We start from the raw sequence: 12,127 nt of genomic DNA on the forward strand, positions 1-12,127 counted from the left end.
CGGGGGGGGGCCTCCGGGGGGCGCGCCCCGAGGCCTTTGTGTGCGGCCGGTACGGGTCTGGCGGGCCCTGGAGCTGCGCGGCCTTGGCGGGGTGAGGGGGCCTCATCCCTGTGGGTGTATGTGGGGGTTATTCCTCCCTGTAAATGTGTGTTTAATCATGCTGTGAGCTCTGGGAGATAACAGAGGGAAGTTAAAACTGAAAGGAAGCCCGACTTTCAAAGCGAGCTCTGCACGCGTTGTGCCACCGGGTGCTCAGCGTGCCCAAACTTGGTGGGTTTCTGTATTTTCTCGGTCCTGGGTTCCTCCGTTTTAGCAGGCCGGGGTTCAGACAGTCTCCAGGCATTGTTTTTACATGAACCGAAGTGATCGTAAGGTCAGGTTGGATGAGGCTTGGAGCAACCTGGGATAGTGGAGGTGTCCCTGTAGCACGGCTTGGAGCTGGGTGAGCTTCGGGGCACCGTTCCAGCCCAAAGCAATCTGCGATTCCGTGATTCCGTGACCCCGCGCTCTTTCCAGAATGGAGTGGTTGTGTTCCCGATCTGGGCGCTGTGGAATGAGATAACTGTCCCGCCAGGCAGTTGCATAAAATCCCTGCGGAAGCAAACGCTCCAGGTCCTAGCCATGACTCAGCCTGGTGAGGTCACCTGGGATGCAGGGATCTTCCCGTGGCTCTGATGCCACAGCCCTGTGCTCCCAGGGCTGGACCCAACAAATACACACTGAAAGTACACTTAGGTTTGGTTTTGTTGGTCTTTGAAGACAACCCGAGACTGAAATGGGTTTGTTTACACAATAAATAATTGGATTGATTGCTGACACGTTCTGGGGTGCACCAGATTTTAACCATAAATTGTAAGAGTTTATTAATAAGGAGTAATTAATAATAGGCATAATCTCATTCTATATGAAAGTTATGATTTGTATTGACTTACCTGGCAGGAAACTACTTATTTATATCATGTTGAAAGTAAAAGTAGGGAGAGGAGGGATGTTTCACTTACTGAAAGGAGGCAGTGAAATTGTAAAGGGGAAAGTGAAATATCTCTGTGATAATTTGAGAACTTAACGTCTATGGAATGACAGCATTTTTCTGGCTGAACTTTGTGACTCTGGGATTAGGGGGGGTAGTGTGAATTCTGTTTCTGTTTCTGTTCTGAATTCCTGTGGGCATTAACATCTTGTCATTCCCAGTTATGGACAGCATTCCCAATGAAGCAGTAACCAGGATATTTGGATTTTCTTGACCCTTCTCATAGAGAGATACGAACCCTGACTGATGTAGCCACAACACAGTGTGGGTGGTTTGGGGTTTTTTTCACTTGTGTGGGTTTTTTTGATGGGTTTGGGGTTGGTTTGTTTGTTGTAGCTGCAGTTCTCCTGGCAGAACTGCTCTGTCCTGGCACCAATCTGTTGCTGTTGTGGGGTGTGCTGGTTTCTGCTGCACCAGGACACTCTGCAGCATTCCCATCACATTTACATAGGCAGTAGAGGTGCCTTGAGTGTGTTCTGCACGTGAATTTCTCAGTTTCAGGGTGTAAATCACCGTGGCCGCTCAGATACTGTATAGGCAGAATTCTTACTTCTCCTCCATGCTCTCTATCAGATCTGATGCCTTCATTTATCCGTCACGGTCCGACCATTCCAAGACGAACTGATATCTGCCCTCCCGACTCCACATCCTCTGCCTACCCGCCGGGGGGAGATGGAATTGTTTCCAGGAACCAGAGCTTCCTCCGAACTCCGGTGCAGAGGCCACCTCACGAAATAATGAGGCGAGAAAGCAACAGACTGTCTGCACCTTCCTACCTTGCCAGGAGTTTGGCTGAGGTCCCGAGGGAATACGGCTCCTCCTCGCAGTCCTTCCTCTCCGAAGCCAGTCCCGGGCTGGAGAACGGCGACGCCGGAGCCCGGGGCTATTACTATGATCATTTCTACGATGCCCAGAGGAGACGTCAGCTGAACGACCGCCTGCACGAGGACTACAGGTATTATGAACACAACAGTGATCTTTTCCAGAGGATGTCCCAGAACCATGGGAGGCACACTTCAGGTAAGGATTCGTTGTTGCTTTTGTTAAAAATACGGTTTTGGTTGAGAGTTCGGGTGCAGAGGTGTGTCTGGATGATCAGGATCGTGTTTGAGGTGTGTAGGACAGAGCTGCTTTTTCATGGCATTTCTGGGATCTAAATAATTAGAATTGAGAGTTTGATCACACATACCCAGAAAGGAAAAACAGACTTAAACCAGGATTATTTTACTAAGTAAACTGAGTAAGGTCAAGCAAGTTTGGGTTTTTTAATGCCAGGCATATGTACGTCTCCTCTGCACATCATTTGCTGGCTAGCAAGGAATTTTATTCATTGAGGGACATCTCCTATTTTCATGCTGTAGAGAATTAACAAACAGCTCTAAATTATATTGCAGCATTATTATTATTATTGTTATGATCATTAAATTTTAATTATCATCTTATTATTTAATTTCATTGTTTGGATTTGACCTCAATAATTAAAATAATTTCCTATAAATAGTAAAAGGGAGAAATGACTGCTTTGTGTAATTAGCAAATTGGCATCTAATTAGTGCTGAAATTGACTTCCTAGTCCTTGCCTCCTTTCCTTTAGCTTTTAAAATTGTTTGTAAATATGCCTCTTCCCCCCTTACTTTGACTGCAACTTGCCTTTGTTTTCTAAAACAGAACAGCATAAGAAAGAAGAATCCATTAAATATTATTTTTCTGAAATACTTAGTTCTGTATTTGATATTACAAAACCTATGCCCAAGGAGGAGTTTGAAACAAACATTTCAAACCTGTAAATAATGTACCTTCAATATGAAATTCGTTGTCACTTATAATCTGTAAACAAGATAGCAATTGGTGTCTAATAAAATAAACCTCCTGTCTAGAAAAATAAATCTGCGGGGCAGAACATCAACTTTTAATGCTACTGACCTCGTGTGTGGGATTAGAACCTGTCAGTGCTTTTGTTTTCTTCAGCACAGAAATACTTCCATGAAAAATGGAAACTCCAGCAGGGAAATTCTGAAATGATGGTGTTTAAGGCCTGCTACTTCAATCCTCCTTTTATTTTGTTAAATGTTAATATATGTGATCTACTTGGATTTTGTGTGCAAACCATCCACCTCTGCCAGTTGATGCTCATCCAACAGTCATTAAACATTTACCTGGTCCAGGTAACAAGCACCTAGTAGTGTGTGCTGGGATATTTTAGGGAGGAGAGGCAGGAGGGGAGGATTTCTCAAACCAATCCATCAATTTAACCTTCAGAATTACCACAGTAGCTGTGTCTGCTGAGGAGATTTCCAGAAATGAAGCTGTAGCTTGGAAGTGGAGGTTAATATATCAAATTTTTAAAAGAAGGGCTCCACAGCCATATTTTTCTCAACTGTAGCAACATCTTCCTAAATAGATTTTTTTTTCCTGCTCTTTGTTGACCTGTGCCCTCTTAGCCCTGGAAATCATAAAGAAGCTGCTCCTGTTTGCTTGGTTTTGTCATTCATTTTCGTACTTTAACATTTAATAGTTTGAACAAATTCTACACAGGTTTGTGATGGGTGAGTATTTAATGTCATGCACTTGTAGGGAGAGACAAAGGTGAGCCTTTCAACTGCCAATATTTTCCCTTTCCTCAGTTTTTTTTCATCTCCATATGAACTCTTAAAATCCTCTTTTCCTTTTTCTTAAAGAATTATGTGGCCCAAAAAAAGAAAATTTTAGATTTTGTTACTTCCTTCATCTCACTGTTAAGCTTCTTTTTATTTGAACCTTCCATTGCCTTCAGACCTTCAGTGTTTTCCTTGAGTTACCCAAATCTCTCTGTAATTCCTTGTTTCTTTTTCTTGCATTTCCAGAATACTGAGCCTGTTGCTTTCACTGTCTTTGTCTAAATTAACTTTTTCTTTACACATCCCCATTGGTGTTTCTCTTCATTGAGATAATTGATGGCAAAATTGCCTAATGCCTGCAGTTCCAAATGAAAAGTCTGTTTATTAGCTGGAGTTTGTAAATGCTGCCTTCTCCCCTTTCCCTCCTCTCCCAGCCTCCCTCTAAAGGTCCCCTTGGCCAGTTCTGGTGTGGTGTGGGTGGATTCCCAAGGAGATGTTGCCTGGTGAACACAAGGTGTTCTTGCTTTGATGATATTTCATGGTGGTCACACTGAGATGATTTTTGGGAAGCTGCAGTCTGGAGGTGAAGAAGTGCCTGTGAATTTCAGCTTTCATTCAAAATCAAGATTCTCCTCTTTGTAATTTGGAGAGAAGTTCAAAACATTCCTACCGAGATCTTCAAAGTGTTCAGCCAGGTCTTTAGGGAAGCCCTGTGGTTTTTCAGCAGTTGATGTTTTAGCAGTGCCATGTCCTTCCATAGGCATTTCTCCTTGAAGTCATGTTTTCTCTCTCATTGTGATTCACTTCTACCATGTCCTCCTTTCCATATTTTCATTAAATTTGTTTCTAATTAGCAATTCAATGCTGCTGATTTTCCTGACCAGTGTTTTCAGTTGAGATACCTCCTAATTTTGTATGTTTAGCTACCTCTGTGGCATTTCTTAGATTTTTGATTTTTTTTTTTTTTATTAGTGTCCTTTTCAAACTTTTAATTCTAAGAGACTTTACCTGTCTTTCCTCGCCATCTCTTTCCTCTCTTCTAGGTTAAAGTTTTGGGGAGGTCTGTGGTTGAAGTTATACCTACAGTGTAGATTGGAACTAACTTGTAACCAAGACCTCAGAGTTATTTGTACCTGTGTGAGCGGTAAGCTGAAACATTCTTCTGTGTCTTCTGTGAAAATTGCTGAGCTTGAAATCACACTGTAAAGGCACTTTCTGGTGGTGGATTGTGATGAGTTCACTGGGATGTCACAGGAGAAAAACAGTCAACAGAGAATCCAGTGTGCTTTTGGTTCGTCTGTTAAGCTGTACCCCTTAAAAATTGCAAACTTGTTTAATGTAAGAGCAAAATAGATACAAATGATGGCATGAAACCCATTTAGAGCTGAAATAGCACTGGTTTTATTTTTCTGTGTGTACACTTCTCACATTTTTAAACAAATGGCAGTTCCTGCCCTGTTCTTCTTTTGTGCTGATTTTGCAGTAATTTTGCAGCATAATTCTTGAAGCTTTCAGAGTTCTTCCTGTCATTTCCTATTTGTGAGTTTGTGCTTGCTTGGAACACCCCATTCCCACCAACTAAAGTGGTGCTTGTGCTCAGGAAGTTCCTTCAGATGCTCTGGAGTGGGTTAGGAAGGCCTGGGACCTGCAGACCTGTCTAAACAGGACAGTTACTGGAACTTTGTGTTACTTTATTATTACTTACTCCTTCAAAATTAAACAGTTTGTTCATCTTCTCTTCCTGCTCTTCACCCCGCACTGATGAGGGGAAGGGAGAGGATTTTGGCATCTTCAAAAAAGGCTCTCAAGACAATTGGGCTAATTAAAGACAAATACTGTTTTGTAAGATTTGTTCTCCAGCACTTGGAAATTTGGGTGAAGCCACATGTGGGGAGTTCCTGGGCTCTGAAGTTTCTCTGCCAGCATCAGGGCATTTTCTACCCAAGTGAGGCTTTCTCCAAAACTCTTTCCCCTTTATGCTGGTGATGGGATTTCTCTCCTGTCCTTCTTACCTGAAGAGCTGCCCTTAGCTGGCCTGGAAATCTTTGCTCCAAAGGGCTTGGACTTCTTTCCAGGCAGGATGCCCTCAGAGTAAAGCCCTTTTACTGAGCTGGGAAAGCACTGACATCACTTCCAGTTCCTTTGTTCCTTCCCAAAGGAACAAACCAAACACAGTTTCCTTGAGTGAAGAACACACTACAGATTATTCTCACTTGTGACTTTATTGGCTTCAATTACATTTTTAAGAGAAAGAACTCCTTGCATTGATAAAGTGCATTGCAATGTGGTGCTCAAAGGTAATTAATTCAAGATTTTAAGTTGAAGATTTTAGAAATGGAAGGAAAATTAAAGCCTCAAATAATTTTAATATTGATGTTCCTTAAAAGTAACAGCTGAACCAAAAAATACCCCATATTATATTATATTATATTATATTATATTATATTGTATTATATTATATTCAGAATTTCCAAATGAGGCTTGACAAGCTCAAAAGAGACATTTTGAAAAGGTTTTACAAATGCATACATTTAAATTAACTGTTGACGATCCTTGAGGTTTGATAATGCCACTCCAGAGAGTGCTCATCCTTAAGCAGAGGAAAGGAAACATTTGGAAAAAGTGGATAATTTAAGCAACTGTGTTCCTTGGGAAAGCAGGAAGAATGAGGATTTCTGTCTTGTTACAGCTAAAAGAGTGTGTGAGCAAAAAAGTCCTGAGAGTTACAATGAATCAGTGTATCTTGTGGTAGGGATCATGTCCTCCATGCCAGGAAAACCCCAGGTTTTACACTGGATGTTTGTATAAAAACTGTTCAGGTTTTATATTTGGGATACATAAATCTGGTGCCAGCCCATAATCCAGGGAATATCCCTGGTGCTTGCAGGAAAATCCTGTGTGGAGCTTTGGGCTGCTGTGAAAATGCTTTAGAGCTCAGACTTTACCTGGAATTTAAATACAGAAAATGTCATTCCTGGCAATTTGCCATGGAAAAGGCAGTGTTCACAGTCCATGGATTTAGGCTGTCTTGGAACTTTCTTCTTTGGGTTATGCTTTGGAAAAGGTCACATAGGAATTTACTCTTCCAAGTGTTGTTTGGTCTTATTGTTGATACTTACAGGTATATTTATATATATTAAAAAGTTGATTTTCCTCTTCTCTTACTGTTCAGAACTATAGGAGGAGCTTTTTCTCTTAGTGTGTATCCATTCTCCCACAAAGGAACAGCTGAGATTTATCAGGAAAGCCAACAGACAATTTCTTTTGATCTCTAAAAAAGAATTTTATATGAGAAAATGTCTAAATTGCACTAATTGTTGATTTTCATGCCACACTGGGTTGAAGGCTTTATGGCCCTATCAATATCAACATCTTAAAACTTCCAACACAGAGAATATTCCAATATAATCTGTGATTTAAGGGAAAAAATGATAGTTAAAACCATCAGTTTATAAGTCTAGACTTTGATTTCACATTCATAGAACACTGTTCAAAACTGGTAATTTCTACATCTGTATAAATTTATTTTAATGGCTCTGCTATTAGAATGGCTCTGTTATGGCATGGCTCTGCTTCTTCATGTATGAAATCAACGTGGCAAAAGGAATGGAAAAAACATTTATGGCCTGGTGTTACTTTCGTTCTTTGCATCTTGGAAATTAAAAATAAGCTGGCATTGGGAGAATCCATGTGTCAGGAGAACGTGGTGGTGCAGAGGTTGGCACCTCTTCCAGCTGTTGGGAAGCATTAACCTTTACCCCAAGGAGTAAATATAAATATCTATGGATTTGAGGCCAGAATTTCAGGAGGAGGAACTGTAAGAAAAATACAGGGATATGCAGATTTTAACAGTAAACAGAAAAATACGGATTTTTTTTTTTCCCCCTCAGTCAAGTTTGTGTTCAGATCTCCTGGCAGTGTTGATTTAACAGTCACTATTTACACATCCATGAAATTACAACCCAGAGGTTCAGTTAATTGGGGGAAATCCTGGATCTGTTTATCCCAAGCACTGCATTTTCAAGAAGCTGAAATGTTTGTATTTTGTCAGTGGCATGAAAACCAAACCAGTGCCTCCACTGTAGCAAGGGGCTGAACCAGCTTCCCTGCCCCAGTCCTTCCAAAGGTCAGGAAGCCTCCAGGATGTGTCTTTGGAATTAAGGTCTAGGTTGTTCAATCCTAATTAAAGATGGACACAGCCATCAGCTTCCCTTGATAATGCTGACAAATAGGTAAGTACTGAAACGAGGAAATCCTTTAAGGCCAAACAGCTCAGAACATGGCAATGCTGGAAAAAGATTTATGGATGAGGATAAAGCTTTAAAGAAACTCAGGAGGATGTTTTTGAGGGGGAGTTTAATTTATTTTTTATTTATCCAGTTGTTTTGGAGCCTTCCTGTAACTTTATTTTGGATTATTGTTATATTTTGTTAAGAAATAGCTCACCCAGATTTCAGGCTGTCATTTTAGATTAGAGAGACTCTGCGTTTCCCTTCTCTCAAAAAATAACCCCACAAAAATGTTATTCCTGAAAAAAAGAAGGAGGGGGTGTATTCCTGTCAGTAAATGTGTGAGGGGGTGATTTCTGACTTCTAAAAAAGTGGGAAAAGTGACTCCCAAATCCCTTCTGCTGGCTATGGAAAATAGTAACACACAAACTCTGGTGATAATGGGATTGAATAGATCTATTTGGTTGTGGGATGAAAAGATAATTGGAATTGTCTTTAAAACCAGACAGTGTTTAACTGTAGAACTGTTTAACTGTGAGTGACTGGAGGGAATTACTTGAAATGAATTTTAAAAGAGAGTTGAATTTAGCCCAGCACATCCAGGACGTAGCGAATTCCCAGGGATGGAAAGAACCTGCAGAATTCTTGATTATGTCACTTGGTTTTTGTGGTTGGGTGTCTTGGGGGTGGTTTTTATATGAGTTTTCTGTACTTGCTCATCTAGCTTTTATTTCACCCAGCTTCCCGAGTATCCCTAGGAAGGGATGGGAAAGGAGCTGTTCCTGTAGTCACGTCTCACCATCCAGCTGCTAATTTGTAAAAGCTCTCTGTGTGTTACAACAAATCACATAATTCAAAGTGCTACTGAGCAATCTCTTAAATTTAGTGACAGGTAAATCCCAATTGTGCTCTGTTTCCAGGGAAAAGGTGGGAATTTAATCAGCTACTGATTCCTGTCAGCTCTTGTACCCCCAACCCTGCTTGTCTCTCCTCTCTCCTTTTACCTTGTCCTGTTGCTGTTCTTGACTGGTTCACCTGAAAGGCTTTGTTGGGACTCAGTGATTTTTCTGGATGGTTTTCACTTCTGACTTTAACTAGAAAAAGAGCTGTGGGGTTTTTTTTTGTTGATAAATGAAGCAGCTGTAATAATTTATTAACAGAAATTAAAATTTCTGTAAATCTTGAACTAACCACTGATCTCCCTTTGTTGTAGGCATCGGGAGAGTTGCTGCTACATCTTTAGGAAACTTAACAAATCATAGTTCTGAAGATTTACCTCTTCCTCCTGGCTGGTCAGTGGACTGGACTATCCGAGGAAGGAAATACTACATAGATCACAACACGAACACAACCCACTGGAGCCACCCTCTGGAGCGGGAGGGGCTCCCGCCAGGCTGGGAGCGCGTGGAGTCCGCGGAATTCGGGGTCTACTACGTGGATCACATCAACAAAAGGGCTCAGTACAAACACCCCTGTGCTCCCAGGTGAGCCTCCCACCTTCCCTGCTCTGCCTGGGTTTCTTTGTCCACTTAGGGCAGTGGAGCTGGGTTTGGATCAAATACAAAAAATCCTTATTTTCAGCTTTGCTGGTTCTCAGTAAGGTTTTTAGAAAAAGTTGGGGGTTTGTCTCATGTTTCTGAAGTTTAGAAGCAGGATATTGCTCCTAAATCTAACAAAGCAGCTCTTCAGCTGTCAGTAAAACATCAGAGTTGCTGAGAACAGAATTGAAATGTAAACTGAAAGGAAGCTTGATCTGATGTTCCTGGAGATGCTCTGAACATGTGAAACATGAATTAAGTCTTGTCTGGAATTAAAATGGATATTTTAGCTACTCATAATTTCAAGGTAAAATAAAATTAATACACACCAAATCCAATATTAATTGTTAATACACACCAAATCTAACAGTTAATTGTTAATATTTAATTAACTGTTAATTTCTCCTGCTCAGTCTATTCTGCGGATACCCAGGAAGAGAAAGTTCTTCAGCTTGTGGCACAAACGATAAATAAATACATAGGGATACCTTTATATGGAATAACTCTGATCAGCTGCTGCCTGAATACATCTGTTCTAATACATTAACTGGTGGATTATATGAATCAATACTTTTAAGAACAGCTCCAGGGCTTTGTTGTGCTCTGGTGAGTGGGGCTGAGGTGAATTCTACCACAACAGCAGCAGCAGGTTGCTCGGTGCGGGCCAGCTGAGGCAACGCCCCGTGTGAGGTTGCACACCAGCCTTTGCACTAATTAATGTCTGTGTAATGTTAATAACTCCATGATTGCAGTGGAGGTGACGCTTGTCCCTGTCCCTTGCAGCGTTCCCCGTTACGATCAGCCGCCCCCCGTGTCCTACCAGCCGCAGCCCGCGGAGAGGAGCCAACCCCTGCTGGTCCCTGCCAACCCCTACCACAGTGCTGAGATCCCTGACTGGCTGCAGGTCTATGCCAGGGCTCCTGTCAAGTGAGATTCTGCCTTTTTTCCTTCTGCATTTCACACTGAAAGTGAAAAAAAATTTGGATTTCCACGACTGACAGTGGAGCTTGTGGAGTATCTGGTTTTTAGCTGCATCAGGGCTGAGGTTGACAGCCTGAGGGAGTTGTACCAAATGTTTACCACATTAATTTGCTTTGTTTCAGGCATTACTTGAAGTGATCACTTCTTGCAGCTCACACAACTTGCAGAAAGCTCTGTCAGAGAGTGAAGGATGTGTTTTGCTTTCAGAGTATTTACAAGAGCAGTACCACGTGCTCAGAAAATATGTGAAACATTTTTAGGGTGTAACTTCCTCATGTCTCTTATATTTCTTTTTAAACAGCACAGCTTTTCCTTCACCCTTAAGAATTTTAAATCATAGAATCATGAAATGGTTTGGGTTGGAAGGGAAGTTAAAAAATATCCCATTCCAACTCCTGCCATGGGCAGGGACACCTCCCACTATCCCACGGTGCTCCAAGCCCTGGCCAACCTGGCCTGGAACATTCCAGGGATCCAGGGGCAGCCACAGCTGCTCTGGGCACCCTGTGCCAGGGCCTCCCCACCCTCACAGGGAACAATTTCTTCCTGATAGCCAACCTAAATTTATAAAGCCATTCCCCTTGTCCTTCCCTCCATCCCTGGTCCAAAGTCCCTTTCCAGCTCCCTTGGAGCCCCTTTAGGCCCTGGAAGGCCAAATACAGGCTGACATCTATATTTCTATTCCTATATTTCTGTTCAAGAAATTGAATTAAAAACTAAGTGGTAATAAAAAGTTATTTTGTCACATAAACTGCTACAGGAACAGGGAGTTTCCTCCAAAAAAAAGGTTTGAGTCAGCATAAACAAATGAGATTTTCTAATGGGTGCAAGCTCTGCAGAACAGTTACACTGAATAGAAAGCAATAAAACCCCAAATATGGTTTAATAATTATTAAATCATGTACTATTTGTAGGGAGAATATGGGGAAACTCAGTTTTACAGCAGCGAGGCCAGTCTGGAATTGCAAATTCAGGCTGAGATGTGACTCCCACTAAAAAAATTTCCCTATTTTTATTACCTGCTTCTAGTAACTACAGTTTGAATGAGTTTTATTACTTCTTGTGACTGCTGGGTTTGCCAGCAGCCCATAAAGATTTAAATTGCCCTAAAATCCCCCAGTTCACTGAGGCTCCACACTTAGTTCCTGTAGCCTGTAGGATTTGTTCCCTAGAAATACTTCCAGTTTTTGCCTGCAGCTGCATTTTTTTATTTAGCTCTTTGGCACATCCAGACAATGTAATTTTAAATAGTTCAGTCTGTGTTGTGTGGATTCTTTCGGATATTTGTCTTCAAACTTGAGAAAGAAATATAAGACAAACAATTACTCAGGGATTTCTTTCTATCAAGTAGGCTGAGACAAGGTTTTAATTATCAGCACAGTTTTGCACTGAAATAATTTGGTTTATTTTCTTACGGTTTCTTACTTACCCCTGGCACTGTAAATCCATGTAGCTGTAAAGCCCAGTTGTTTTTGTTGAGAAAAGTAGATCATTATGGCAAAAATAGGGAATATTAGGGGTTTTTCCAACAAATTTCTCTAGAGGAAAAGAATTAGGGTTAGAAAAAGCTTAATAGAGAGTCCAGTGTTAGCCAAAATAGTCCCTACTTTATAGGGAAAAATTCCTGGCTGGGAGGGTGGGCAGGCCCTGGCTCAGGGTGCCCAGAGCAGCTGGGGCTGCCCCTGGATCCCTGGCAGTGCCCAAGGCCAGGCTGGACACTGGGGCTTGGAGCAACCTGGGCTAGTGGGAGGT

At 41.7% G+C, this 12,127-nt stretch overlaps 1 protein-coding gene across 1 annotated transcript in view; it reads left to right on the forward strand.

Moving 5' to 3' along the window:
• The first annotated feature begins 1,574 nt into the window (after window positions 1-1,574).
• Window positions 1,575-12,127, forward strand: part of SAV1 (salvador family WW domain containing protein 1) — a 13,958-nt gene continuing 3,405 nt past the window's right edge. The window contains exons 1-3 of the mRNA XM_008637321.2: window positions 1,575-2,050; window positions 9,070-9,340; window positions 10,178-10,321. Coding sequence (XP_008635543.1) covers window positions 1,609-2,050; window positions 9,070-9,340; window positions 10,178-10,321 — 857 coding nt within the window. The 5' untranslated portion in view covers window positions 1,575-1,608. The remainder of the gene's footprint in view (window positions 2,051-9,069; window positions 9,341-10,177; window positions 10,322-12,127) is intronic.

Source organism: Corvus brachyrhynchos, unplaced genomic scaffold, assembly GCF_000691975.1.
Source record: "Corvus brachyrhynchos isolate BGI_N302 unplaced genomic scaffold, ASM69197v1 scaffold245, whole genome shotgun sequence".
Lineage (NCBI taxonomy): Eukaryota > Metazoa > Chordata > Aves > Passeriformes > Corvidae > Corvus > Corvus brachyrhynchos.